At 41.4% G+C, this 26,673-nt stretch overlaps 1 protein-coding gene across 6 annotated transcripts in view; it reads right to left on the bottom strand.

The window, feature by feature from the left end:
• RXRB (retinoid X receptor beta) overlaps positions 1–26,673 on the bottom strand; it is a 1,081,557-nt gene that overhangs the window by 1,048,391 nt on the left and 6,493 nt on the right. For 3 of the 6 annotated variants that reach the window (XM_044083570.1, XM_044083567.1, XM_044083568.1), the window contains exon 2: positions 25,469–25,534. The exons of the other annotated variants lie outside the window; for them this stretch is intronic. In XM_044083570.1, the coding sequence (XP_043939505.1) occupies positions 25,469–25,517 (49 nt within the window). In that variant the 5' untranslated portion in view covers positions 25,518–25,534. The remainder of the gene's footprint in view (positions 1–25,468; positions 25,535–26,673) is intronic. 6 annotated transcript variants of the gene reach the window in all.

Genomic DNA, 26,673 nt, shown 5'->3' on the forward strand with positions numbered 1-26,673 from the left:
ATTAACTGACCTGGTCATAAGAAAATGATTGCACATCAGAAAACAAACTATTAACATCCTGTGGGCAACAACCTTCCTAGTACCAAAGTATCAGCAGTTAAAATGAGCACCTCATGTAAGAGCTGGACTATTTCAAGATTCTCTGGTAACAGGAATCACCCAAAAGGCAAAACCCCATAGCATTCATAGGACACTCCACACTGTTAGAGCAATCCAAGTATTGTCAAGTTGAGCAATGAAGAAAACGTTGCCTTGGAGAAGGAAATGGAATCAAGTCTGACCATATAATGAGCGAAAGGAGAAGCAAGTGGTCACTGCACAAATATCAAATAAGGCACTGCCGAGGAAGAGGAGTGAAGCAGGTATAGCCATACAATGCTGTAGACCTTTACTAATTCTACCACAAACTCCAACTCCTATGGTTGTTGGTGATGGGGGGTGAATCACATGCCTGAGCAGCTAGTAGGTCAGGTGGATGTTAAAATTCCAACAGCACTTGGCAAAAATAGTAGAAGTTCCCCAGTGCCCTGGCCAAATTTCCCTTAGTAAGTATGAATACCACTTTGGGTTTCACCTGGAAAGAGGTCATTGGCCTAGTGAAACTAATACAGTGTAAATAAAAATAAATTCTCTGCCTTCCACAGAGAAGACAAAAAAGTTGGATTTCTTCTTCCTGAAAGAAGCTGCTCTGGCATTATAATACATCATGCTGCTCATGTACACCAACTGCATGCCAACGATGTCCCCATTATTTGTCCAAGGTCATGTACACCAACTGCATGCAAACGATATCCCCATTATTTGTCCAAGGTCATGTACACCAACTGCATGCGAACGATGTCCCCATTATTTGTCCAAGGTCATGTACACCAACTGCATGCGAACGATGTCCCCATTATTTGTCCAAGATCATGTACACCAACTGCATGCTAACAATGTCCCCATTATTTGTCCAAGGTCATGTACACCAACTGCACGCTAACAATGTCCCCATTATTTGTCCAAGGTCATGTACACCAACTGCATGCTAAAGATGTCCCCATTATTTGTCCAAGGTCATGTACACCAACTGCATGCTAACAATTTCCCCATTATTTGTCTGAGGTCATGTACACAAACTGCATGCTAGCAATTTCCATTATTTGTCTGAGGTCATGTACACCAACTGCATGTTAAAGATTTCCTCATTATTTACCCAAGGAAAAATAAATAAAGGATTGGGAAGTGAACAGATGATTAATGCTTTTGCAGTTCTGATATTCTAAAGTAATAGCTCATGAAAATATGCTCTTTAATGAAATACGCTGAATGCGACTAAAATATAAGGTCATAGGAGGGAAAGGTCAATTCTCCCAGGAAAAAGTTCAAGCAACAATGGTAAACTGCAGGAAAAAAAAAATCAAAGGGGAAAAAAGCTGGAAAAAGTTTTAAAGTTCCTGTCTAGCGTCAAGATAGGTCAAGGTTTTTTTTTACAAAATTTACTGATGGCAAGATATGATATTAAAGGGTAGAAAATGTTGCCATCCTTTAACACGATGCTGTAGAGAAATAATGATATAAAAATCAAACAGAAAAAAAAAACAGAATCCCGATTCTGTAACATGCTTGATGAAAATCTTTAAAAACTTAGTTTCTTATAGACTCATATGTGCTAGTCAGTGCTTTGCGTTCTGCAACCATTCGTGACCCCATTCTTCTTGATCTCCTGTATTTTCATAAGTCAAATAGCTCCAGTAACACCAGAACTTGGGACTTAAATAAAATAAAATGCATTGGACAGACAAATGCCTGTATCTCCTCTGAAGCAAACTTACTCTACAAGGTAATCAAATTGACTCTGGCATCCTTCAAATTAAACCTGGAAGATTGGACAAATATCTTAAAAAAAAAAAAAAAAAAACATACTCCGGGACTGACCTGTTTTGCCTTTCTCAAGAAGGGAGGTACAGCATAAGGGTAGGTATTTGCAAGGTATAAACGGTCCCGTGACTCAGTTACCTTGTACTTCCTACGATCCCATTAACTCCTCTTAAGACTACAGCCACATTGGGAGACAGTTCCAAGCCCCAGACACTAAAGAAACTATAGAAGCCAAGCAGTCAGCCTGTTTGTTTGGAGACAAAAGTGCAAAACTCTGGATGGATGGATCAAAAATATAAATAAATAAATAAAATAAATAAAAACACCTCTCCAAGCAGCAAAGTACCTATGAAGGAACACTAGAATGGGCAAAAGAGTTCAAAACCATGACAAGTCCAAAATTAGTAACATATTCAAACTGGCAACTTCTGCTTGGCACTAGCTATGTGACTGGAGAACACGATAACTAGGGAATGCACAAAAAAGGCCTAATGGCCAAAGACCACAAAGGTGTCCTTGACTGGAGGACTCTAAACAATTCCACCAGTAAAAAGAATTATGTGGCAAGAAGTCCATCACTAACTGACCTGACCCAAGGAACAACTGAAAAAAAAATCAAGAGAAATCATTCATTCGTAAGAAAAAAGAAAGGAAGTGTTATCGAATGGGGAAAATGCAGTCTGATCAGTCAAGATCATGATGTGCAAAAATGCAGTATTTGCTAAAATGTTGCTTCTTAATATCAGTGGTCCAATGGTCAGAAATGTCATTATTTTCTCTAACTTGCAGGAATCCAAAAATTTATTTAAAAGAAGTTTGGGACGCTGGGGAAAAAGTATTTTGGAGATCTTGCTCCTCCCCCTTCCAAAACACTGAAGTGTACACAGATTTGTGACTTTGTCCATTTTAACTAATTAAATTGACTGGGGTAACTGAAGGTGGTTGAAGTGATCACTGAAAAGTTGTATATCCAATACATGTACTGTATAAAGTACAAGATCGAGCTGCTCCCAATGTGTTTGATATACCAGGGAAAAGGCACACTGCTGTAACAGGTCAGGCACTGTGAAGTTTGGTCATGTACTAACTGATTATTACAAAAAATGACTTATTACTATTTAAAGCACAAGGAATAGGACCTTATTACCACTGCAGAACATACAAGATGTTAAGCTGTAGATATATTCTCAGGGTGGCACGCAGGCACCGAAGAAGAGGGTGGAAAGCCTCCAATGCTTATGACAGAAGGAAATAGGCAGACTTAAAATTCAATGGAGTCAAGCTAATAGTGGAGAATTTCCTAAAAGTGTCTCCCATGGCTACAGCACTCTGAGCTGAAATACATGTCTTTTCCATAAGGAATCTAAAATACTGTACAAAACAACCACGTGTGCAATCCAAATGCTCTTTTTAGACAGCAAGAACTGCTCGACAAAATGCACAAACCTAAAACTGCTGCCAAGATCTTTACATAACTTTGCCATATTATATTGCAGCAGTCCAGATGAAAACATCAGTCAAAAATGCTTACATCTAAAATCCTGCTTCACGTTCATTTTTTTTTCTGTTTAACTAAGCCTCAAGGCAAACATTAGAAGCTTTACGGTCTACTAATATATAGGATTGTTTGTGCTCAACGTACCACTTTGAACTACTAAAACAAACAAAAAAAAATCTGCTTTTTACAAATAAAGGAGTTTACACTAGAAATACATTCTCAGAAGCTCAATCACGAACATTTAAGATCTTACCATCTGCATCTATGGGGTCTGACAGTTCAGTCCATTTTTAGAACCATTTCCACTATCACAGAGAGGCCATTCCGTGACACACTGCTAAGCTGCCATCAACTACTTTATTTACCATAACATTAATGGCAAACAATGAACAATTCTATCAGAAACTGTGATTTCACCATAAAAACTATCATAACCGGACTATCACACAGTGCATGAACAATCCTTCCTAAAAGATGCATATGACAGACATTTTATCGAAATACTGACAACTGCCAAAAGTAGAAGCTAAATTAGTGTGATATTTAACCTGGCAAGTACAGCATTCTAACTGTGCCAATTTGCAACACAAAGACCTCGGACCACAGTACAGTCATTTCCTCAGACTGCCTTGGAGCTTGGCAGCTGTTATTCACTAGGTTTTATGTCCCAAAGTACAGTATGCAAAGAAAAATCAACTCCTAATCAAAAAGTCAACACGTTTATAGAGGTTCTTCCAGGGAAGACTCTTAATGGCATACTGAAAATGTGGTAAAAAATAAATAAAAAAATTTGAAAAAGAACAAACTAGTGAACGTGTTATATCTTGGCATATGCAGTTTTTGTAATTGACAATTTTCAGTATTTTACCCCAAAACACACACATTTCCACAACGGCCTCTCATGAAATGCGACATCCTTCATCTCTCGCCATCAAGAAAATGATTTTTTTCCCCATATGCAAATACCACAGCTTTAAGATTATACACGTACTATTAATGAATGCCTGGACACCACCTTAACATCACTGTTCATACTATGTCCATGCATACTCAGACACTAATTTAAGATTATCCCTTTCATCTTCTAGGCTGTACATTAAAGCAGGCACACATCTACTTATGCAATTACTCTGCTGTCAAGCAAAAAGCACATGAAAAAACACAACTTGTTACCAACATAATGATAACAACAGATGTAGGCACGGTCATTTGAAGAAAGACAAGCCTGACAGTTAACAGGTTCTTCAGGGAGCAATACGCAAGTAACATGAGGCAAACTAACAGAAAAACTGTTGAAGTATTTCAAAATTTAGAGAATGCAATCTGTGTGTGTGTGTTTGCCCTTGTATGTGTGGTAACGGCTGGGAAAGGTACAGAGTTTTGCAAGTCTGTAATGACCCCAAATATTAACTCAGAGACAAATGGGACTCTACCACAAAGGAAGAGAAAAAAAGAGAAAGGAATTGGCCAGCTGCACAGAAAATGCCACATCGGACACTTCACTTTTTCCACTTGGCCTATTATTGCATCAGGAAATCAAGTACAATGATGGCAACTCAGGTTAACTCAGGTGCCACTGGCCCATGAGAAAAGAAGGCTAGGACTAAATCGGCCAAAGACTGGCACTTACTTCAGTGAAACACTGACTCCGCACTCTACAAAAAGTGTAATACTAAAGGGAAAAAGTAATCAACAGGGGACTGAAGGGAATTATGGAAAAACACACTGTGTTCCTATAATCAAAAATTAAAAAGTCTACAGATAGTTGCCCCCCCCCTCCACCCAGTACTAAGCTTTCATCCCCAGACCGATAACCAATTTCCTATTAAACAGTGAAAACTTCTGAAGTTAAAATCAGAGACTACCCACCTATGTTCTTTTGGAGCACACTTGGTTATGGTTATCCTCTCTGGTCAAACTGGACAGATGCAACATATAAGCCAATAGGGATAAGCAGCTAACCGGCAAAGTTCATAAGGGAAAATTAAAGTACTCCCCATGCAAGCGTACAAAGACTTGAACGTGGACACATACACAAGCATGCTTAAACTTAAATATAACAAAAAAATTGCTGTTGCACCACACCATAAAACAAATGAGGAGAAACAGCACCTTTCTGGTGTTTTTTGATTCCTTAATTAATTCCTCAAACTTCTCTCTCTCCATTTTCTACATTTCTTTCTGCTATGTATAGCCTTCACTGTCCACATACAGCTGCAAAGTATAAAAAAGAACGCTGCTCAAGACATGCTTAGGTGTGTGTGCATAGGGGAATACAGCCAAAAACAAGGCTCCTATAAAATATAAAATGCTGCTCCTAGGCTAAGCAAATAATGTCAGACAGACAAGTAACTGATCAAGAAGTCAACAGCAACCAGAAATTCAGTATTATGTTAAACCTCATACAAAATTAATGCAAAAAAGTTACTTTAGTCCCTTATATTTTCCCACATGTATGTAGCTGGGTAGAACTAACAAGAAATCTAATTTTGGCTCCTGGAAGGCCCAACCCCATTTGGCCTAAAGGCACATCTCCTTCCAGCTATTTTTAACTTTTTTATGGCTTAATACATACCTTGTGCTAGAGTGTCAAGGCTGCCATACCTCTCTCAAGGTTTCAAGGCATACTGTGAAGGTCACTGCAAGTCTGCTCCTTTGGCTTCAACATTACACGGTCAGACAAAAGAAGACTTTTGACTGGGAACTTAATCTAATTTAGAGAGGAAAATACAAAAACTACTTTCAACAGGAAAAAAAATGCTAAATGTAAATAAGGACTGTCCCCATGTCACAGTGGTTAATATAGCACAAGCACCAGAAGAAAATGAATAAAAACACACATTACACACGTGTTGGTGCAGCGGTAGAGTTGTTACCTCACAGCAACAGGTTCTCCCGTTCGACTCTCGGCTTGGCTTGGGAGTGCCTTCTGTGTGGAGTCTGCATGTCCTCCCCACTGTTAGGTAGTGTTTGAAAGACATGCGTGCGTAAATGGGCGTGCCTTCGCTGAAGGATGGGCATCGAGCTGGCACCTCGGCATTTCGTAAAAATCTACTGTCAATCATTAGCGGACCGGAGTTTCGCTGTGGCAACCCCTTACTGGGAAAAAGCCGAAAGACAAACAAACAAACAAACAAACATTACACATAGTAATCGGCCTATAATAAATGCTGTACCACCTACAAAATTATGTGCAGTTGACACCTACATGGCTCACAAAGCAAAAGCAGATTTCCTACTATGCACCAATATCCGTCTACTCAACATGCAGCATACAGAACCCTGCAGTACACTTCAATGTGTGGGAAGAGGTTGTTTCCAATTCAACGCAACTTACTTTCTTTAAAACACATCAGCTTCTAATGCACATATAAAAATGTGAGAATGACACCACTAAAAAAAAAAAAAAACTATTAAGAAGAATACAAAAAAACAAGAATTACAGAAATAATAAAATAAAAAGAACAAAGCTATATACTTCTGGGAAGAAGGGGAGGCCTTTCCAAAGAGCAAAAAATCTGAGACATTAATAAGAAACCTAGTGCAACTACACGAGATGCAATACAGACTAGGATGGAGAAACTGTAATTAAGTAAGCAGAATCATTACAAGGTGTTGCTTGCAGTTGGGGGGGGGGGGCACCGCTGTGCATGCGAGCATAAAATATTTCAAACAACCCAAAGCGGAGGGAGTGTCCTACACTATCTGCAACCATCATCTCAAAGTACCTCAGCTTATCACACCAATAAGAGTACAATGCCCCATTTGGGATGCATCTCACCCGACACCTGCATTGGAGAGACCCCAAAAGTTCCTCACCAAAAGGATAAAGGGACTCCAAAATCTGTCATATGCTGCCAGACTGAAGAAACTCCAGCTCTATTCAGTCGCATACCGCCTGCTCAGAGGTGACCTGTGCCTGACATACAAGGCCATGTCCACGGAATCAATGGACATGCTCCACCTCAAAAAATCCAAATCTACCAGATCCACTAGAGCAAGCGACTTAAACCTTAGCACGGATATAAATAGGACATGCTGGAGGGATAGATTTGTCACCCAGAGGCTCCCTATGCTGTGGAATAAAATCCCAGTCCATGTGAGGCAGAGCCCCTCGCTGGCTCTGTTCAAGAGAAATCTTGACCGGTGGATGGGAGATCGTAGGTTTACCCCGGGAATCATCTCTGTGTCACTGCTGGACAGAGGCACAACAAACTAATGGGCACAGTATTTTTTAACATAAGGGGTGTCGTAAGCCACAAAACTTTGGGCTAGGCTTATAAATGCCTTGGGGCAGATAGGTTCATAGGTTTATACTAGGCTATGTCAACATCTAATATTTCCAACTAAAGAAATGGTTATAGCATTTGATTTTATATTGTAGTCTAAAGCTTAAGGCACAGAACTGCATCCAGGATGAACTGCACTTAGCTAGTGGCAAGGGTGCCAGACAGACTGGGTGGGGAAAGATGGAAGTAGGCAGCTAAAGCTGAATGGAAAGGGCAACATCTCAGCTTGCTCCACTGGTAACGCGTGTAGCACTGCAGCTGCTCCAGCTACAGCAAAGGGTCTAGTGTGCAGATACTGCAAGTAGTTAGACTTGTGGTAGCATGCATGCAAGCATGCATCCACTGAAAAGTAGCAGCATGTGTAGCATACACTCCACCACAGTAGGTGTTAGGACAGCTTGCAGACAGGTCTAATGTCCTTGCATTCACTGCTGCAGTATTCATTACAAATAGGATTCCCTGCCATGAAGCCCACCACCCGGCCAGTTTACCAAAGCCTACTGCGGCTTTAAGGTACACTGAACATCATCTACACACTCCTTGCACAGCTTAGGGCATAAAAGGGGACATTCAGGCATACCATCCTCAGAACATCTTGCCGCCAGTCTGAACACTGTCTTTAACCGCTGGTCTGTTATCTCCATCTGTTTTTGCCATTTTCTGTTTACTGGCTTTCCGGTGATTACTCCTGCTTGCTGAAGTCCTCTCGGTTGTAGATAAGTACCAGTTGGGGGGGGGGGGGGGTTGTTTTTTTTTTTTTCTTCTGTTTGGGGTTAATGTCACCCAGGAAGGGTAAATGCCAGTGTGGGAGACTGACTCCCCATAAAGACCATCAGAATAAGAGTCATTGTTGCCTAGGTTCTGCTCATGACCATACGCCTTGTTCAATTTGTTCGGCGTCTGTCCCTAAAATTCTTCATAGTAGGTTTTCTTCTCTTTCATTGTATCTTGAGAAAGTACAGTCGTGTACACTTACCATAAATGTAGATGTTAGAGTGTACTCACTGTTGCAGTCATTACATTTGGGTAATCTGCTTGCAGGTTGCCCTCAGTCGGCCTGATTAACAAAGTCTTGGGTCCTGTGTCGGTTGCTGTCTCTTCTTCCGTGATGTCAGGGGTATAAAACATGCAGCTGACGTCATTACATCAGTTTTTCTTGCCCCAGATGTCAGGTGCCCCCCCCAATGGGGGGGGGGGCAAATAAACATAAAAACACAAAGGTATACCTCCAACAAAAAGCAAATACACCAAAAAGGCTTTTAAGCATAGTAAAGGAAAGAGAGGTATAGCCAGAAGTTAGGGGGATGGAAGGAGGGTAACCAGGACTGCAACAGTGAACACACTCGAACATCTACATTTATGGTAAGTGTACACAACTGTACTATGTTCTTCGTGTTTCACTGTTGCAGTCATTACATTTGGGTAGATTCCCAAAGCTATGGTTGGGAGGAGGAGTTATATAGCATTAGGGCCAGCAATAAGACCCTGCAAGACAGCAGTGGCAAAGCCAGCTCTGGATTTAGAGAAAATTGGTAAATGATAATGCTTGGTGTACAGAACTCCAAGTAGCAGCTTCTAGGACGTTCCTGGTAGAAACACCTCTGAGAAAGGCTGCAGAAGTAGATGCAGCCTTGGTGGAGTGAGATCTGATCCCCTGGAGGATAGGTTTTCCATGGCGCTTTTAGCAGAAATGAATGCAATGACTTATCCATTTAGAAATGGTTTGTTTTGAAATAGCCTTCCCCTCTGCCCCTGCAGCAAATGCTACCAGCAGTTGTTCCTATTTTCTTCGAGGTTTAGACCTGTCCAAGTAGTTGTCTCTGCACATCCAAGGAATGCAGAATCCGTTCCCCTTTGTTCTGTGGATTGGGAAAGAAGGTTGACAAACGAATGGACTGATTAAGAGCCACACTGGATACCTCCTTGGGCATGAAGGATGGATTGGTCAAGTGACACCCTATCTGCATGAAGGATGATGAAAGGCTCCACTGCCATAAGAGGCTGTAATTCAGATATCCTTCTAGCTGAAGTGATTGCTAAAAGGAAAGTGGTTTTCCAAGAAAGCAATTTTAAGTCTGCAGTAGCAGCTGGCTCGAAAGGAGGTAAAGTGTTTCTCTCCAATACAAAGTTAAGGTCCCAGGCAGGGGTTGGAGCTCTCCTGGGTGGTCTCAAGTTTTGGCCCCTCTGAGGTACTGCTTGAGCAGAGGAGGAGAGAAGAGGGGACGTTTTGTATTATAATGAGCTGAAATGGCTGAGGCGTGGATTTTAATGGAAGAAAAGGACAGGCCCTTGTGAAGCATCTCAATTAAGTATTGCAAAATCTGAGGTAAATTGGTTCCAGGTACAGAATCTTTTCCATTTTTCAGCATAAGATTTTCTGGTACTAGCTCTCCTCGCCTCTAAGATGATATCCATCACAGGTTTGCTGAGGGATGATAAGGGTGAATTTAAGTGATTAACCAGACTGCAAGGTTCAATGTTGGAAGCTGAGGGTGCAGAATTTGGTTTTCCTGCTGAGACACAGCAGGGAAGAGGTCTGAGGCAGGTGCCATGGAGATAACTGCGACACACTGCGCAGGAGGGGGTACCAGTGTTGGCACGGCCAGTCTGGAGCAAATCAAGATCATCCTTGGTTTGTCCCGTTTGACTTTTAGTAGAACTTTGGAGAGCAGAGGCAGCGGGGGGGGAAGGCATAGGCCGATAGGTTTTTCCAGCTGAAGGACAGAGCATCCACTTTCCAGGCTTGTTTGTGGGGAGTCCTTGTGCAAAACTTGTCCAACTGGCAGTTCTGGGGGGAGGTTAATAGATCTATGGGCTCTCCCATTCGCTTGTCAACATGTTTAAAATCTTTGGTTCCAGTTTCCACTCGTGTGGGTCCATGAGGTTTCTGCTTAGTCCATCTGCCAGTGTATTCAATTTTCCTGGCAAGAACTGAGCTTGTAGGTGCACTTGGTAGCTCAAGGCTGTGCTCCACAATGCCATGGCTAGTCTGCAGAGGGGGTAGGAATGTGTACCCCCCTGCTTGTTATGTACCACATAACTGTGGTGATGTCAGTCTTTACCATTAGTTCTCCTGGAAAAATGTAGTCCTTGAAGGCTGTCCGAGCATTCTGTACAGCTAACATTTCTTTGATTGATATGTAGGTGCACTTGACTTGGGTTCCACTTGCCCTGAATGCACTTCCCTGCCAGGTGAGCCCCCCATGCATAGTCTAATGCATCTGTAATTAGGGTTTGCGCAGCAGGGGGTAGTGTGAATGGTAGTCCCTTGTTTTGGTGGCAGGCCTCTGCCCACCAGAGGAACTCCAGGCATAGGCAAGGTATGACAGGAATCATTGTTCCCAGGCTGTGAGAATGTTGACTCCATAGATGTTTTATATACCACTGTAGTTTCCTCATATGGATTCTTGCATAAGGAATTAGAAGAATGCAGGAGGCCATGAACCCCAAGGCTTGCAGTATTTGTCTTGCAAATAGCAGGGTTTTGTGGCCACTTGTTTAAAATAGGTTACCAAATGAATTTGCTTTTCTGGCATGAGAAAAGCCACCTGGGCAGTTTTATTCAAGCTTGCTCCCAGGAATGTAATTTGTTGACAAGGTACCACTTGTTCTTTTCATTTATGGTGTACCCCAGACAAGTTAGAACCCTTTTTACAAAACGCCAGATGATTCAAAAGTATGCCCTGGCTTTCTGCCTGAATTAGACAATCGTCCAGGTATGGGTATATCTGAATACTTCTGTGCCTGCAAAATGCAATAACTGGAGCTAGGCACTTTGTGAATACCCTGGGTGCAGTAGACAAGCCAAAGGGCAGTGCAGAGAACTGATGTGTGTAGCCTGCTTTGAAGTGTAGGTATCTTCTGCAAGATTCCCTGATTGGGATGTGCAAGTATGCTTCTTTTAAATCTAGTGTTCCCAACCAGGCATCGTTGCCTAGCATAGAAGTAATTGATGAAGAGTCAGCATCTTGAATTTTGGAATCTGCAGAAAGATGTTTAGAGTAGACAGATCCAGGATTGGATGCCATGATTTGTCTTTTCTGGGTACCAGAAGAAGTCTGGAGTAGAAACCTTGTCCCTTTTCCTCTTCTGGTACCAGCTTGAATAGCCCCCATGCTTAATAGGGAAAATACTTGTTTTTGAGCCTCTGTCCACTGATTTGGGGGCAGGTCTGGCCACCCATTTGGTGCTGGCAACGTGTGGAAATGAAATCTGTATCCCTGGGACACTATATTTAAAACCCATTTGTCCTGGGTTATGAGTTCCCAGTTCTTTGCATGAAGAGCAATCTTTCCCTCCAAAGGGGCGGTCAAAAGATAAGTGCTTGGGAAGTCATTGAGACTGTTTACCATAGGAGGGGTGTCTTCTTATTTCCAGATTTGGAAGTGGAGGCCCCCCACTGCTTAGTTCTGAGTGTCCCCTGGGACTGAAACCTGGGTTTTTTGCTGCGTCTGGGTTTGGCTTGAGAGGACCTGGAAGGGACTGGAAAGGACCACTTTTTAGTAGTCCAGTGCCTACTAAATCTCGGAGGTTGCACTTGTAAAAAATCTTTAACAGTTTGCATAGATTTAGCTTCATCTTCCATCTTTTTAAGAACTTCTTCAGCCTTGTTGCCAAACAGACTGTCCTGATTTAAAGGAGCATCCAACAATTTAGCTTTAACATGATCAGGGAAAGATTGCTCCTTAAGCCAAGCATGCCTTCTAAGCACAGACCCAGTAACAGCAGCCCTGCAAGAGGCCTCTAAAGAATCAAAACCACATTGCAAAGTATGCTTTCCAACTTGTTAAGCAGAATGCATTAAGTCCTGTAAATCTTTATTTTCCACAGTCAGGAATCAACATCATTTTCTGTTTAAGCAGTCCAATAATACGTTGCTGATATTTTAACATATGAAACTGGCAGTTTAAAGCTCTGATTGCCAATGATGCAGAAGTATAAACCTTTTTACCCCATCTATCCAGCGCCCTGGAGTCTTTATCAGAAGGGGTATGATTTTTATTAGGAGCAGGAGGCAGGAAATCTGGCCAAACTGGATTCCGAGAACACATCAGCAATGTCTAGTATAGGCGGTATAGCCAAAGGCCTATGCTGAAGTAGAAGAAGGAAATCCCTAAGCCTCTTTTCTGAATCAGAAAATTCCTGGCTTTCCCAGTGGAAATGCTCCCTTAAAGTATGTAAAGTTTCCCCAAAAGAAAAATCCTCAGGAGGGGAAGCAGAGGGAATAGAATCCTCTGCATCAGAATCCTCATAAGTAGGTATGGACAAATCCAGGTCATCAGAATAGTCAGAAGAAACAGAATCCTGGTCAGAAGATTCATAATCAAGCTCAGCCCTTGGCCTTTTGGAGGGAGGGTTGACTATCCCGTTTACAGTTATTAAATCTTCAGCCACTTTTATCATTTGTTTTTTAGGCATAAGAGCCCGAACATGTAGCCTGTGAGTCAGTTTTTTAGACATGGATCGAGATTTAAGCCTTAGTAATGAAGGAGGTGTCGATTTAATATGCAAGTCTGTAGGCCTGAATACACCCTCAGAAGCCCGTGCCTGCACAGCGGCTCCAGACCCATCCAAGGTAGAGACATCCGCGGGTTCCATAGTTGAAGTATCTCACGGCATACTGGACTCCGAATGGGTCTCAAGTAGAGGCCTGCGAATCAGAAGTAGTGGGTATCAGGGGCTGCGAAAGTGCCTCCCTGAGTACCAGCGAACTGGCGACTGGCTTAAGAGAAGCGTCGTCTGCAGTTGTGGACCTCGGCAGCCTGTCTCTGTCTATCTTTGCATTTTTTTTTTGGAATCCTGGTAGTCGGGTGGCTAACAGACGACATTTCTGGATAATTAAACCCATAACCGAAATATTTAGAGGCACAAATATACAGACGAAAGATAATGTGCTGATTAAATAAAGCACAAAATCGACAGCAAGGTACGTTGTGGTCAGGGCCTAGGCAAGGAATACAGTACGAATGAAAATCTTTATGAGGGATTTGCTTTCCACAAGTAATGCAATTATTATTATCTTTTACTGACATCAGTAAGGAGCAAGAAAAAGTTTCCCCAATGGGGTACTTAGCTTTAAGTTGAAGACTTTGGTTCTGAAACTCAAAAACGAAAATTTCAGGAGTCGGACGACTGGCACTTGCAAACTGCTTCTTCTTCGGGCACCGCACGACAAGAAAGACTGATGTAATGATGTCGGCTGCATGTTTTATACCCCTGATGACCTGAAGTCATGGAAGAAGGGACAGCAACCGAAGCAGGACCCAAGACTTTGTTAATCAGGCTGACTGAGGGCAACCTGCAAGCAGATAACCCAAATGTAATGACTGCAACAGTGAAATACGAAGAACATCCAGCATCTTAAGCAACTTGCTAAAGATACTATGGATGGAAGTTCTTGTCCTGACGGTAAGCAGTCAGGGAAGAAGGTGCATAAGGTAAGACCGGAATCTTCGTCTGTCCAACCTCTGCCAGCAGTTTCTTCCAAGGTTATTATGAACCCAGAGGCTTACCTGGTTGTTTTGACAGATTCTTCTACTGCGTCTGGGTTTGAAATGCCATCCTGAGTCTGGCCCTTCTCAGGTTTCTAGGACGGATGTCCCCTTAAAAAAGAACAGAATACTAATCATGTTTTTCTGCTCCTAGGGATCCACAAAGTGAGTTGCAGTCTTTTACTCAGGGATTATTTAGTGCTTTACTTTCATTAAGACGCCTCAAGGGGTTTTGATTCCTGCTCCTCCTTGGTCCTCTTCTTCCCCTAAAAGGCCCAGAGTATTGAATTTTTCTGAGGAAGAGGTGGATTCTGATGCTGATGCCGAATCCCTTGCTTATTCTACCCAGATTACTTATCCTTTAGATTACGGGTCTGAGGATGACGACTCTCGTACTCTATATGACACTTCTGAGGAAATTTCCTTTGGGGACACAATCTCTAGGATGATGGAATTTTTTTTAAGTGGGATTGCACCGAGGTTTCAGGTATCTATAAAAGAGGTACTATGAGTTACAGCAGATGGAATCTGCCAAACCTGCGGCCATTCCTCCTGTCTTGGCTGCTTTATTGGATGTTTTTTTTTCCAGTGCCTCTAAAGTGCCAGATTCTCTGCCCCCTGCTCTCAAGAAGTCTAATAGGTTTTACAGTGTGCCTGAGGAATGTTCCTTTTTGTTTAAAATGTCCTGCTGCTGACCCCACTGTGGTGTCTGTAGCCTCTGATAATAAAAACATCTCAGTTGCTTCCTTTGTCCAATTACTGCCTTCTGACAAGGACAGTGGAATCATGGATAGGCTAGGTAAGAAGGTTTACACTTCGGCTACCCTAGAGCTTTTAGGACTATTAAAAGTATCACACCCATATCTCCAGGTATGTATTAGCTCATCTTTCTCAGGCTTGTCAGATTCTTTCTGATCTTCCAGACACTGAAAGTAAATCTTCTGCTCTTTCCTTGCTTGGGACTTCCTCTCAGGTAGTTTGTCATTCTATCAAATGTAGTTATGATGCAGCAGATGACTCTTCTAGGGCTGCTGCTTTTGGTTCTGCTCTGAGGAAATGTTCTTGACTTCGGCTTCAACCTTTGCCCGATGATATTTCCTTTCCTGACAAACCAAGTGCTGTCGGACTATCTACCTGTTCCCAGCCATGCCTCTCTCTCTTTTCACTTTTCTCTTTGGCTCCAAATCACCCAGGATTCTTGGGTTCTGTCAAGCATTTGGCAAAGGTACTTACTCCATGGTCTGGATTTCCCACCCTCCTTTTATGGGCATTCCTCCAGCCTCCTCGGGAACAACTTCCTTTTTCTCCCAGAGGTTCTTCAAGACATCTTGTGTCTCAGGGTACTACTCAAGAGATGCTTGTGCCCACAGGGGAAAAGGATTTTATTCAAGAATGTTTCTAGTGCCCAGAAAAAAAAGGAGTACTTGGAAACCTCCTCTACACCTCTCCCACCTAAACACTTTTCTGAAGGTGCCTTCCTTTCGGATGTTGTCCCTTCAGTCCCTTTTTTCCTCTCTTGCTCCCTCACGCCTTTCTGGTGTCTCTGGACCTCAAGGATGCTCACCTCCATATTCTGATCCATCCCCTTTTCAGGAGATTTTTGCATTTCTCTGTTGCTTCCTGGCATTTTAGTTCTGTGCTTTGCCCTTTGACCTTTCTACTGCCCCAACAGTATTCACCAAATGCCTCGCTCCTGTGATTGCCTTTTGCAGGCTTAAAGGGATCCAAATAGTTTCTTATTTACTTTTCTTCGGAGCCTGACATTCACTATAAACTTCAAAAAAAGTCTTCCTTGACTCCTCCTCAGGATCGTGTCTTTCTGGGTTGCAGTATTCAAATGGTGCCAACGCTGACATCCCTACCTGCTCCAAAGATATTGGCTCTCATTTCCTTCTTTCAAACTCTTTTTCTCATGGCCTGCACTACAGCCAGGGAGTTTCTGAGAGCTCTGGAGTTCATGACTTCCACCATTCTCATTTCTCTCTCTGATCAAACTCCACATGAGGAAGTTCCAGTGGTTTCTGAAGTTGGTGTGGCTTTAGCATGAGCATCCCCTAGACTTTCCTGTTCTTCTTCAGTGTCTCAAGAATGAACTTCTGTAGTGAATTCAGCAGATGTCTCTGAATCCAGGGCTCCTTTTCAACCTCCTCTTTCCTCTCAGGATCTGTTCACAAAAGCTTCAGGATGTGGAGTGGGGAGCAAAGTTTGGCTCCCTGAAGGTTCAGGGAGTGTGGTCGCCTCATCAGCAGAAGGAGCACATCAACACCAAAAAGAGAGGAGGCCTCTGCTGCTGGCTCTTCAGGCCTTTCATCCATCTCTTCTCTCCGGGGCCTCTCAAGGTGTTCACAGACAATACCACAGTCATGTGGTATAATCAACAAACAAGGGGGTACGCTATCTTACCGTCTTTGCCAAAGGGCACTTCTGGTTTGGGATCTGGCTATCCAATATCAAATGACTTTTCAGGCAGTTTATATTCCTTCAGATCAGAACATTGTGGCAATCTGAGCAGGTCCTTCACTCAATCCCACAAACAGATGCTTCACAGGGATATGCTTCTGGATGCTGTTCAACAGTGGGGTACTCCTCAAGTAGATCTCTTTGCCTCCCCTCTGAACAAACAACCCCCTCCGTTTTCCCTCTGTTTTGTGCCAAAGTCCCAAATCCTCTAGTATTTAAGGTGGACCCCCCTCATTTTCTTGGAAGGGGATGTTTCTTTATGCATTCCCTCTCATTACGAGAGCCCTGTTCAAGATTCAACAGGATGCACCCAAAATCTTGCTGGTGACTCCCTTTTGGCTGCGACAGCACTGGTTCTCTCTTCTTCTGCATCTAGTCAAGGGCAATCACCACAAGTTACCTCACTCGGAGGATCTCCTCACACAAGACAAGGGGTGTCTTCATCCATCCCACCTGTCCACACTTCAAATGACACTGTGCGCGATACGGTTTTGATTACTTATAGATGCCTTTTTCCTAAGGACGTGCTGCAGGTCCTTCAGGAGGCCAGAAAACATACTACTAGGAAATCCTACTTGTTTAAAATGGAAGAGGCTTTCTATTTGGTATCGTTCTCATGACCTGGACCCACTTTCTGTGGATGTTCCTTTGGGTCTCTTATTTGTGTAAGTTGCTCAGTGCTGGTTTGGCCTATTCTTCTATTAAGGCCCACTTATTAGCACTTTCTGCTTGTTTGCTGTTAACTCCCCCGTTACATTCTAGATTTGAGGCTAAGCAATTTCTTAAAGGTGCCCTTAATATTAAGACTTCCCAAGAAGCATGTTCCTCCTCCCTGGGATCTTAATTTCGTTCTGGAAAAATTTGACTCGGGGTCCTTTTGAGCCTGCTGTTTCAGCTTCCATGCAACACTGTTCTTGGAAGACAGTTCTTTTGTTAGCACTTACTTCTGCCAGATGGGTGTCTTGAGTTGCAAGTCCCTATGGCATGTCCACCTTTTTTGATATTTCATGAGGACAGGGTGTCCTTGCATATTAATCCTTCTTTCATGCCCAAGGTGGTTAATGAGTTGTCACTTAAATCTATTAATTTGCCTACTTTTTTCACCCCCTCCCCAATCCAACAGTGAGAGGGTGCTGCATACCTTAGATGTGCATAAAGAGCTCATATTTTATTTGGATAAAACTAAAGCCATCAGAAAATCTGACCAGCTACTTGCTTCCTTTCATCCTAAGTGTTTAGGTTTGGCTGTTTCCAAGCAAACTATTTCCACTTGGATTTCAAAGGCTATTTCCTTTTGTTACACCTTTCATGGCGAGAGCCTTCCTTTTTCTGTAAAGGCTCATTCAACTAATGCTGTGGTTTCTTCTGGTGGTTTTTCAAAGGCTTAGATACTAACTCTGTACTTAAAGCTGCTACCTGGACTTCTGTGCATACCTTTACCAAACATTACCAGTTGGATGGTATCACCAGAGCTAGGGCTAATACTGCTTTTGTAAACTTGGAATGTTGCTAAAATAACAGCATTTATGTTAGCATGTATTTCCTGTCAGACGAAGTCTGAAACACAAACATAGATCATTATTTAGAGACTTCAATTATTGATTTGCCAGAAAATCACAAATTTTAAGAACAGGCCAAAAATAGGCAAAAATCTGATCAGTTAAAAAGGTATGATGCCCCTCTCCCTCACTATCAACATGCACACAGTCACGGTATATCAGTAACAGACAAGCAAGGAGACTATAGACAGGTACCTTAATAGTTAACCGTCATCTCTGAGAACGTAAATTACAACTGTGCTGCCAAAGATCAAAAGGCAGATTACTGAAGCAGACTTCACCAAGCACTCAACCACACATGCACACGTGGTAAAAGGCGGCGGTGGCACTGCAGGAAACTGGCAAGCTTTAGGCCACACACACAAACACACACACACACACACACACACACACACACATTTCTTTTTTAAAGAGAAGGAAATAATTGCACATGAAAACCACACACACTACGGTGAACTGCACAAAGCAGTTTGACAGAAAGGACAGCACTCCTTTCTGAGAAGATGAACAAACAAGTCAAGGCCTCCTGCTAAAGATCAAACGGCAGATTACTGAAGCAGACTTCACCAAGCACTCAACCACACATGCACACGTGGTAAAAGGCGACGGTGGCACTGCAGGAAACTGGCAAGCTTTAGGCCACACACACACATTTCTTTTTTAAAGAGAAGGAAATAATTGCACACGAAAACAACACACACTACGGTGAACTGCACAAAGCAGTTTGACAGAAAGGACAGCACTCCCTTCTGAGAAGATGACAAACAAGTCAAGGCCTCCTGCTTATATTCAGCAAAAACAACAGGCGTTCAGCCCTGCATTGTACAGTTTCAAGTGTACACAATGTTCTTAATCTAAAAATAGCAACATCAGCACTACTGCTGACTGATTTCAGAAGACAATGTTTTAAAAGTACAGTGTCAGACCCAGTGATCAGCACTACCAAGGCATGGTGCACAATATTACAGGCATCTTACACGCCCAACCACATACAATACTAGCTACTAGGGCAACCGCCGACATCCCATAAAAGATCTTAAAACAAACACCACTAATTAAATGCAGCACACATTACCATTGTTCCAAAATACAAGTTATTAGCAAATGCACCTAAAGAAACCTTAATTTGCAATCGCTACTACTAGGTCAGACCTGGACAAACATTATTACAAAGCTACTACAGTACTACAAGGTGCACCTTTAATATTCACTGGTCACCTCGACAACACAAGTTCCTCAACAAATTTATGACTCGATTATCCCTCTCTCAAACCTTTGAGGTTAAGGAATTTTTAAACTAATCAGGTTTTCTTTAATTGCATCTCACTTTTCACTATTACCTACCTCATTACTATGTTAATATGATCCATGAAGGACACATACCTACCAGTCACAATACAGAGGTATTTCCAAAAGCTTGTTTGTTCTTCAGGGTTAAGTGTTCAGCTACAGTACAGGGTTTCCTGCACTATCATGATTGCACCCTTTAAAGATGCAGCAGTGCAGGCATTTTTTTCAGTTATATTGACGTTTGTAAGTCTCTCAGGGCATTCATTCCCCAGTGAAATTAATTCTTTTGGGGGGGGGTCTTAAAACATTAAAAAAGTGTGCCTTCAGCACCTGTTCAAAGATAACAAAATATAAGAATTTTATTCTGATGGATGTATATGTCTGCTTCAAGGATTTTAACTCACAGCCAGAGAATGATGCATAAATGACAGGACAAAAATATATGGAATATGTCACAATAATCATGTGACCTGTCAGTCGGTGCTGTAAGACGAGTAGTATTTACTACACTTGCCTGCTTACCTGGAAGTTTACCTATTAGTGCATTATTCATAAAATCATCAAAATCACCTGTACACAAAAAAAAAAAAAAAAAAAAAAAGAACAAACCTTGACAATGGGACTACTCTTGGACAACTACTTCCCAGTTTGACGTACTAAAAAGCAGGTCTGCAGGTCTTCCATACCTACATACAGAAATGTTTTACTACAAATATCCTCTTGGCCAAATGACTGTAATTTAAGAAATTCACAGAAGTTCTCCCATACTTACATAAAAGCAGAATACTTAAAAGCACACAAAATTGCAAAAGCTACATCTTAAAGTCAAAAGTTGCATCAAAACATGGTACTGCAGGCTGAATCTGTCTGGGAACTACTAATAAAACATACAGTAACAGCCTGCTATCATAAACGAGGAGTTTCCCCATCATCTTTCTGGCCAGCCTGATAAGACACAGACTTCCTGAGGCAATGTAGCAATTGTCTCATGTATACAAACAACCACTTACTCCTAAAATCAAAAAAGACAAATACTTTATGCAACAGATATAGTTAGTTACACTACGAAAATCGCAGGCCAGACTCTCGCACAAGGACAAATCGAATGCCAAACAGGTTGTCAGCACGCACATGCACACACACACACACACACACACACACACACACTAAAAGGATGTGACAAATCCACATATGCGGAGATGCTCACTATTAACTTACCAAGAGATCAGACACCTCCCAAATGGAAACTACTTATGCACATAACAATGAAAAAACACCACATCATACAAATGTTCAACAAATAAAACCATAACACGTAACACCACAAAACCCAACGTATTGGTCATAGACGTCTTCACTATGATACACTTGGATATTCCCCTCACCAGGCTGGATAAGGAGAGTTACGGTTAGCTGCCTGTCAGGTGCCAGGATCCATCAAATCACTCAATTCAATCAACCACAAGTACCGTTTTGCCTCTGTCATTGTCTATATGGGGTGAACAACTTGAGATGTACCTCACTGGACTATATGAAGAAAGACATGCCTGAGACTTAGGATTATGTATCACAGGTAGGTATACGCCTAGCATTAAGCAACATTCAACCTTCTCCAAGGATGATGCCACAATTCAACAATCATCATAGCACTCTTCAAAGCCAAAAACACAGCATCAATGGGACCAAACATCCCATGTTGCCCTTTGAAAAACTTAAAACATGACCTAGCAGACCCAATTGGATCCCTGTTTAACCACAGTCTGAGAACTGGCTAAGTTCCAGCGGAATGGAGGACAGCAACAGTAATCTCTCTGCGCAAAGGGGGACCACCAACCGACCCTGGGAATTACAGGCCTATAAGCCTGACTAGCCTCATCTGCAAGACCATGGAGAGAATCACTATGGACTTAATTAACAATTACACAGATAATCTCTTAATTCTGGACTCAACCCAGTTCAGATTCGTTACAGGTAGATTGTGCCCATTAAACATGGTTTACTTGCTTTATTTATTTATTTTTATTTAATTTTATTTGACATTTGTTGACTGGGCTAGTCCAACTGGATATATGTCCATTTTCAGTAGATGCCCGGGGAGAAAAGCTCCACTGACTAGAAATATAGATACAGTACATTTTTAAGGCTAGGCAATACAAGTTATTTAGAGGATAGCTAAACATCAATCAACAAAGGTTTTAAAAGACAAATGGTGAAAAAATATATACAAGAGGTATAGACAAATACATATTATGCTATAGAGAGCTTGCTAAAAAGACAAACTACTATAGTACCTTCTATGATACTCTAAGCTAGTACCAACGTTATTAGCGAATAGCTAATACATTCAGAGGTTAGTATATTCTAAACTTATCTCACTACTGCGATAAATATGAAGGAAGGAAGTCATTAATCTGGGTTGGAGCATGGACATAGCCAGTTATTTTTAAGGTATTCTTTGAGTTGCTTCTTGAAGAGTGGTGTAGAGGAAAGAGATGAGAGTTCTCTTAGGAGCAGGTTCCAAGTTTTCCCCACGGTGTTGGAAAACATATATTTCTTTGAGAAAGTCACTAAGGCCCTGGGATAAGGGAAAGACAGTGCCTACCGCCTATCTTGACCTAGCCAAGGCATCCGACACAATCCTCCAGATATTATAAAGAAACTCTCCCAATTAAGAATTAACCCCTACATTACCAGATGGGTAGCCAACTAGCTCACTGACAGGACACATACTGTCAAAGTGGATGACTTCACCTCTAGCAAAACAATTGGCATCAGTGGCGTACCAGAGGGTTCTGTGCTGGGCCCCTTATTGCTCAGAATTTATTTCTCAGACGTCCAGGCAAACTTGGACAGCCTGTAGTTAAACAACTTTGTTGAGGACTGCTAATTGGAAGCAATCACAGAGAGTCCCCCAACAATGTTAATACACTACAGACAAGGTTAACCCAGACAAAATTACTGTTGCCAAAGCCACGGATTTGAGATAAATGCAAAAAACGCATTAATATTCCTTCTGGGAAAGCTGAAATCCCTGTTAATTACATTATAGACAGCACCCCCCCCCCCAAGTGTAGGCCCAGTGGTACGTGATCTGGGTACTCCGGTTGATAGCAACCTAACTATGAACACCACATATCCACAGTAGTAAGGAAATCCTACTATGTGGCACATCGTATAAGTAAAGGCATTATATCTAGATCTAATGAGGTTATAATTCCATTATATTCTGCTTTCTTCAAACCAATAATTTAGTAGAAAACTTCCTTTTACATGTACCTCACCAGATACCTGCAACAACTGGACAGATCACACAGGTTTCTCACCAAGAAATTAAAGGGCACCCAAAAAAAGTCTTATGTGGAAAGACTGAAAGCCCTGTCACTGTATTCTGCATCATACAGGTTGCTAAGGGGTGACCTGTGCCTGGCTTGCAGGGCAGTCTCTAACCTGACCCGGATGGAAATGCTACACATTCATAAACAGAAAAATAAAAATGCACAAGGGTCATTACTTCCAGGGATCTTAACCTAGCCATTTAACATGAATGGGTCATGCTGGACAGATAGATACATATCCCAGAGACTAACCTCTCCCTGGAACAAGCTTCCAGTTCATGTGAAACAGAGCCCCTCCCTGACCCACTTAAAGCGCAACCTAGATCAATGGATGGGTGACTGCAAATTCACTCCCGGGGTGGCTCCCATGTCCCTCCTGGTTAGAGGAAGTTGTTATTAACTACCACAGACCCATACCTCTGTGAATTTCACTCACCTAACCACTGAAAACTGGGGCAACTTGTGATAAATATAGCTAGGCTTTTAAGGGGCTCTTGGGCCATTAGCCTAGTAATCTTCTATGAACCCATGAATATTATGAACGCTCACTTATTTAAAACATGTCATGTATGTCCTAATGAAGATGACACTGTCCTAATGCAGTCAAGGACATACATTTTTGCTTACTAGTTTAACATAAATACAACCATCCAGATTCACTTTAGCAAACAAATATGCACATCTGAAGAATAAACTTTAATGACAGCTTGACATGTAAACATTAAAAATAAATGCTATGAACAAAATTAATATCACCTTAACTAAGTAAAAAAAATCTATATAAAAACATATGGGGTTATTAAGTTACATATCACTATTTAATTAATAAAAAATAGCTTTAATTAAAAAAAAAACAAGGACTATGTACAACATAAATATATAAGTTTACAGCAGAAATGGGGTCCTGATTAATGAAAGACAATTGTCACATCATGAAATATTCCTCATAGTCTGAACACCCTTTTGTCCAATCAGAGCAAAGTAAATAGCCAAGATACACAAGCTGGACCAGCAGTCTTGCTTTTGAAACAGAGTAACTTCTGTACCCAAGATCTACAGTATGACATGCATAAAAAGACAGTAACAATCAAATCTATCCATCCATCCACAACCCTTTTCCCAATTTTACACCTGGGGTCAGGGTGCCACTTCAACAGTGACATTCATCTAGAGCCAAGGTTTACATCGCTGGCTGGCTAGCCCTGCCATGGACAATAACAATCAAATAAAACAGAAAAGAAAAAGCATCCCCTTCGCCTGCTTAGAGGGAATTTATCAATGGAGGGCAGCAACAGATTGCTTAAGCCAAAACAATGCCAAGGAGTCAAAATATGGAAACACTCCCTTTAATAACATTTTCTACTGATAACTGATCCAACAGTCCCTGCAGTAAAACAGTTAAAACACCAAAGAATACATCAATTTCTATTAACAGCAAAACTGAAACAAACATTATTTTAAAATACATCTAGACAAAGCTGGTTACTATTTAAATTGTTTTACTTCTCAATATTGCTACCACTTTGTTTTCACTACTACCACAGGCTATTCATCAAATTTTCATACACTTCATAATGGTGTAAAAATTCACAGTACATACAGGTCATGATGATGTCACTACAACTTTCTTGGAAGTTTTTGGACTAAGTTCTACCCACCTAAATGTCATATTCGGTAGATTTACTCAGTACCACTCAGTATCTGTCCTTTCCGACATAGTAACAGTCGAGCATTTAGAGCAAACTATAGCTCTCACACCACTTCATAAAAGTCTCAAGACTAAATAAGCCACGCAGAGACAAAGCTTTCACATAATCCATCAAAGCACTAAGGTCTGTACTCCCTATGTGTATTTTCCAAAATTCACAAATTTGACTGTATTAATAGTTGCTCATAGTTCTATCCCATCTGCCACAGCTTCTTAAATCCTGCTAATCAAAGCCTGAAGACAAAATTTTACAGTGCCTATATCACAAGGAGGCAAACAAACATCAACTGGTTATTGTTTTATACACCTCTACAATCATGTGCAGCTTAGAGATACAGCAAGCAAAATCTCATACCACCTACCTTGCTTTACTGCATTTGTACGCATCCCAAGGAAATACCACATGTGAAGCTACCCCTCCAGGTGGAAGCACCCCCTGGAACCTCTCAGCTGCTACTGCATTTTGTTTTCTAGCTAATAGCAGTATTCACCATTTCTGTCAGAGATCACATTTTGTCCCCTGTCAATTGGCTGCCAACATAAACTACTACTCCATTTCTCTTATCCAGCTGCGTCTCTATTTTTTCCTCTATTTGTACTCCAAAAGCTTCTAGTGCCACAGTACCCATGCAGCTTTCATTCTGCATGCCCTCAATACACCATACAAGTAATTCATATGGACTACATTGCAAGAACCACAGCAAATACCTATTTCTAAACAAAGAAACATAAAATGGATCCTGTGCCAGAAGGGAGTTACTTCAGGACACGATCATGTGAAATGATGCAAGCTATCACTACAACATGCACAGCAAGACAGCCTACTCCCTCTGCAACAAATCTATGCAATACAAAGTTTCTACAATAACCCAAAATTATTTTTGCCCATCTGATGTCTAGAATATGTTCCCATCATTCTACAGTAATGACAAATACATATCTCAAAACAAAAAAATAAAGTATGGAATATCAACAAACCCGAAATTCCTTGGTTTCTTCTATCTCTCTCAGCTTGGCTGTTTCCCATTCTCAGTTTTCAAATTCCTGTTTAGGGTTAGAAAGCCAAAAATATAAACCAAAACAAGACACACAGGCATGAACAGATGAGAGCACAGACAGGTACAAAGTGAAGTCATCAGGCAGCTTTTGGGATCTACAATTAACTGTGCAGTAACCTATCCCCACCCGAAAAACAGAGTTACAGCAATGTGATGAGTGACAGTGTTTGTGTACCCACAGAGAGGCTGCGCCTGGCAAACTATACAAAAAAAAAATATGTACTATAAATAGCACTCTGACAGCCCACCTCTCATCTTAAAATTCAAAGTCAGCAGACGTAAACGACAACCCAAGTGTCAGGTCAGTGAATGCTGCCAATCAAATTACAGATATGAACTTCTTAAGATATAAGACGTACTGGAATGAATCATCTACCTCCATAGATAGTAACAAAAATAAGTAAGTAAATAGAGTACAAACATAACACCACGTTCTGATCATTTTCTATATTACCTAGCTTGCAATTTAAAAAAATTAGACTACTCATATGCTATACTAACACACTACAGTACACTTCTGAAAGATCTGCACAGTATTCCACGTCTATATTTCATAAACAAAGCAACGGAGAGAAGATAATGCAACTCCGGTTTACTGCACATTTTTGAAAACATACCCAAGTAATATTGAAGGCAACAGACTGTTACCAAATGCATTTGGTAACCAGATAATAAAGTCTCAACGGAAAATAAATGTAGAGTTTTTTTTAATAGAACTCCTGGGTATTTTAGAGTTATGTATGAAAAGTATAAACACATCTGGCTGTACTGGGATACAATCACAAAGGGCACTCTGATTCAAGAATCCCCCTACATTCTGCTGATCACATTCTAGTTTTTAAACCAAAGCCACAACAATTCCTATTTTTGCAGTACATCAATATCTCAAGGACTTCCTTCCCCACAGCTCCAAAACAGACATGCTTGTAGATAGTAATGGTAAAGATAAAGCAGCCATGTCTCAACAAAGGCAGCTTATAAAAAGAACTGAAATGTTATCTCCCCTCTCCCAGAAGATGCACCATCAGCTCCACATGTCTACACTACATTTCTAGAAATTCCATCATGTTTGGGGGGGGGGGGTCAGATTATGAACATAATTGTGAAAAGTATCTAATCTCTCAG

The sequence above is a fragment of the Protopterus annectens genome, chromosome 9.part0, assembly GCF_019279795.1.
Source record: "Protopterus annectens isolate FY-2018-M chromosome 9.part0, PAN1.0, whole genome shotgun sequence".
In the NCBI taxonomy this organism is placed as follows: domain Eukaryota; kingdom Metazoa; phylum Chordata; order Ceratodontiformes; family Protopteridae; genus Protopterus; species Protopterus annectens.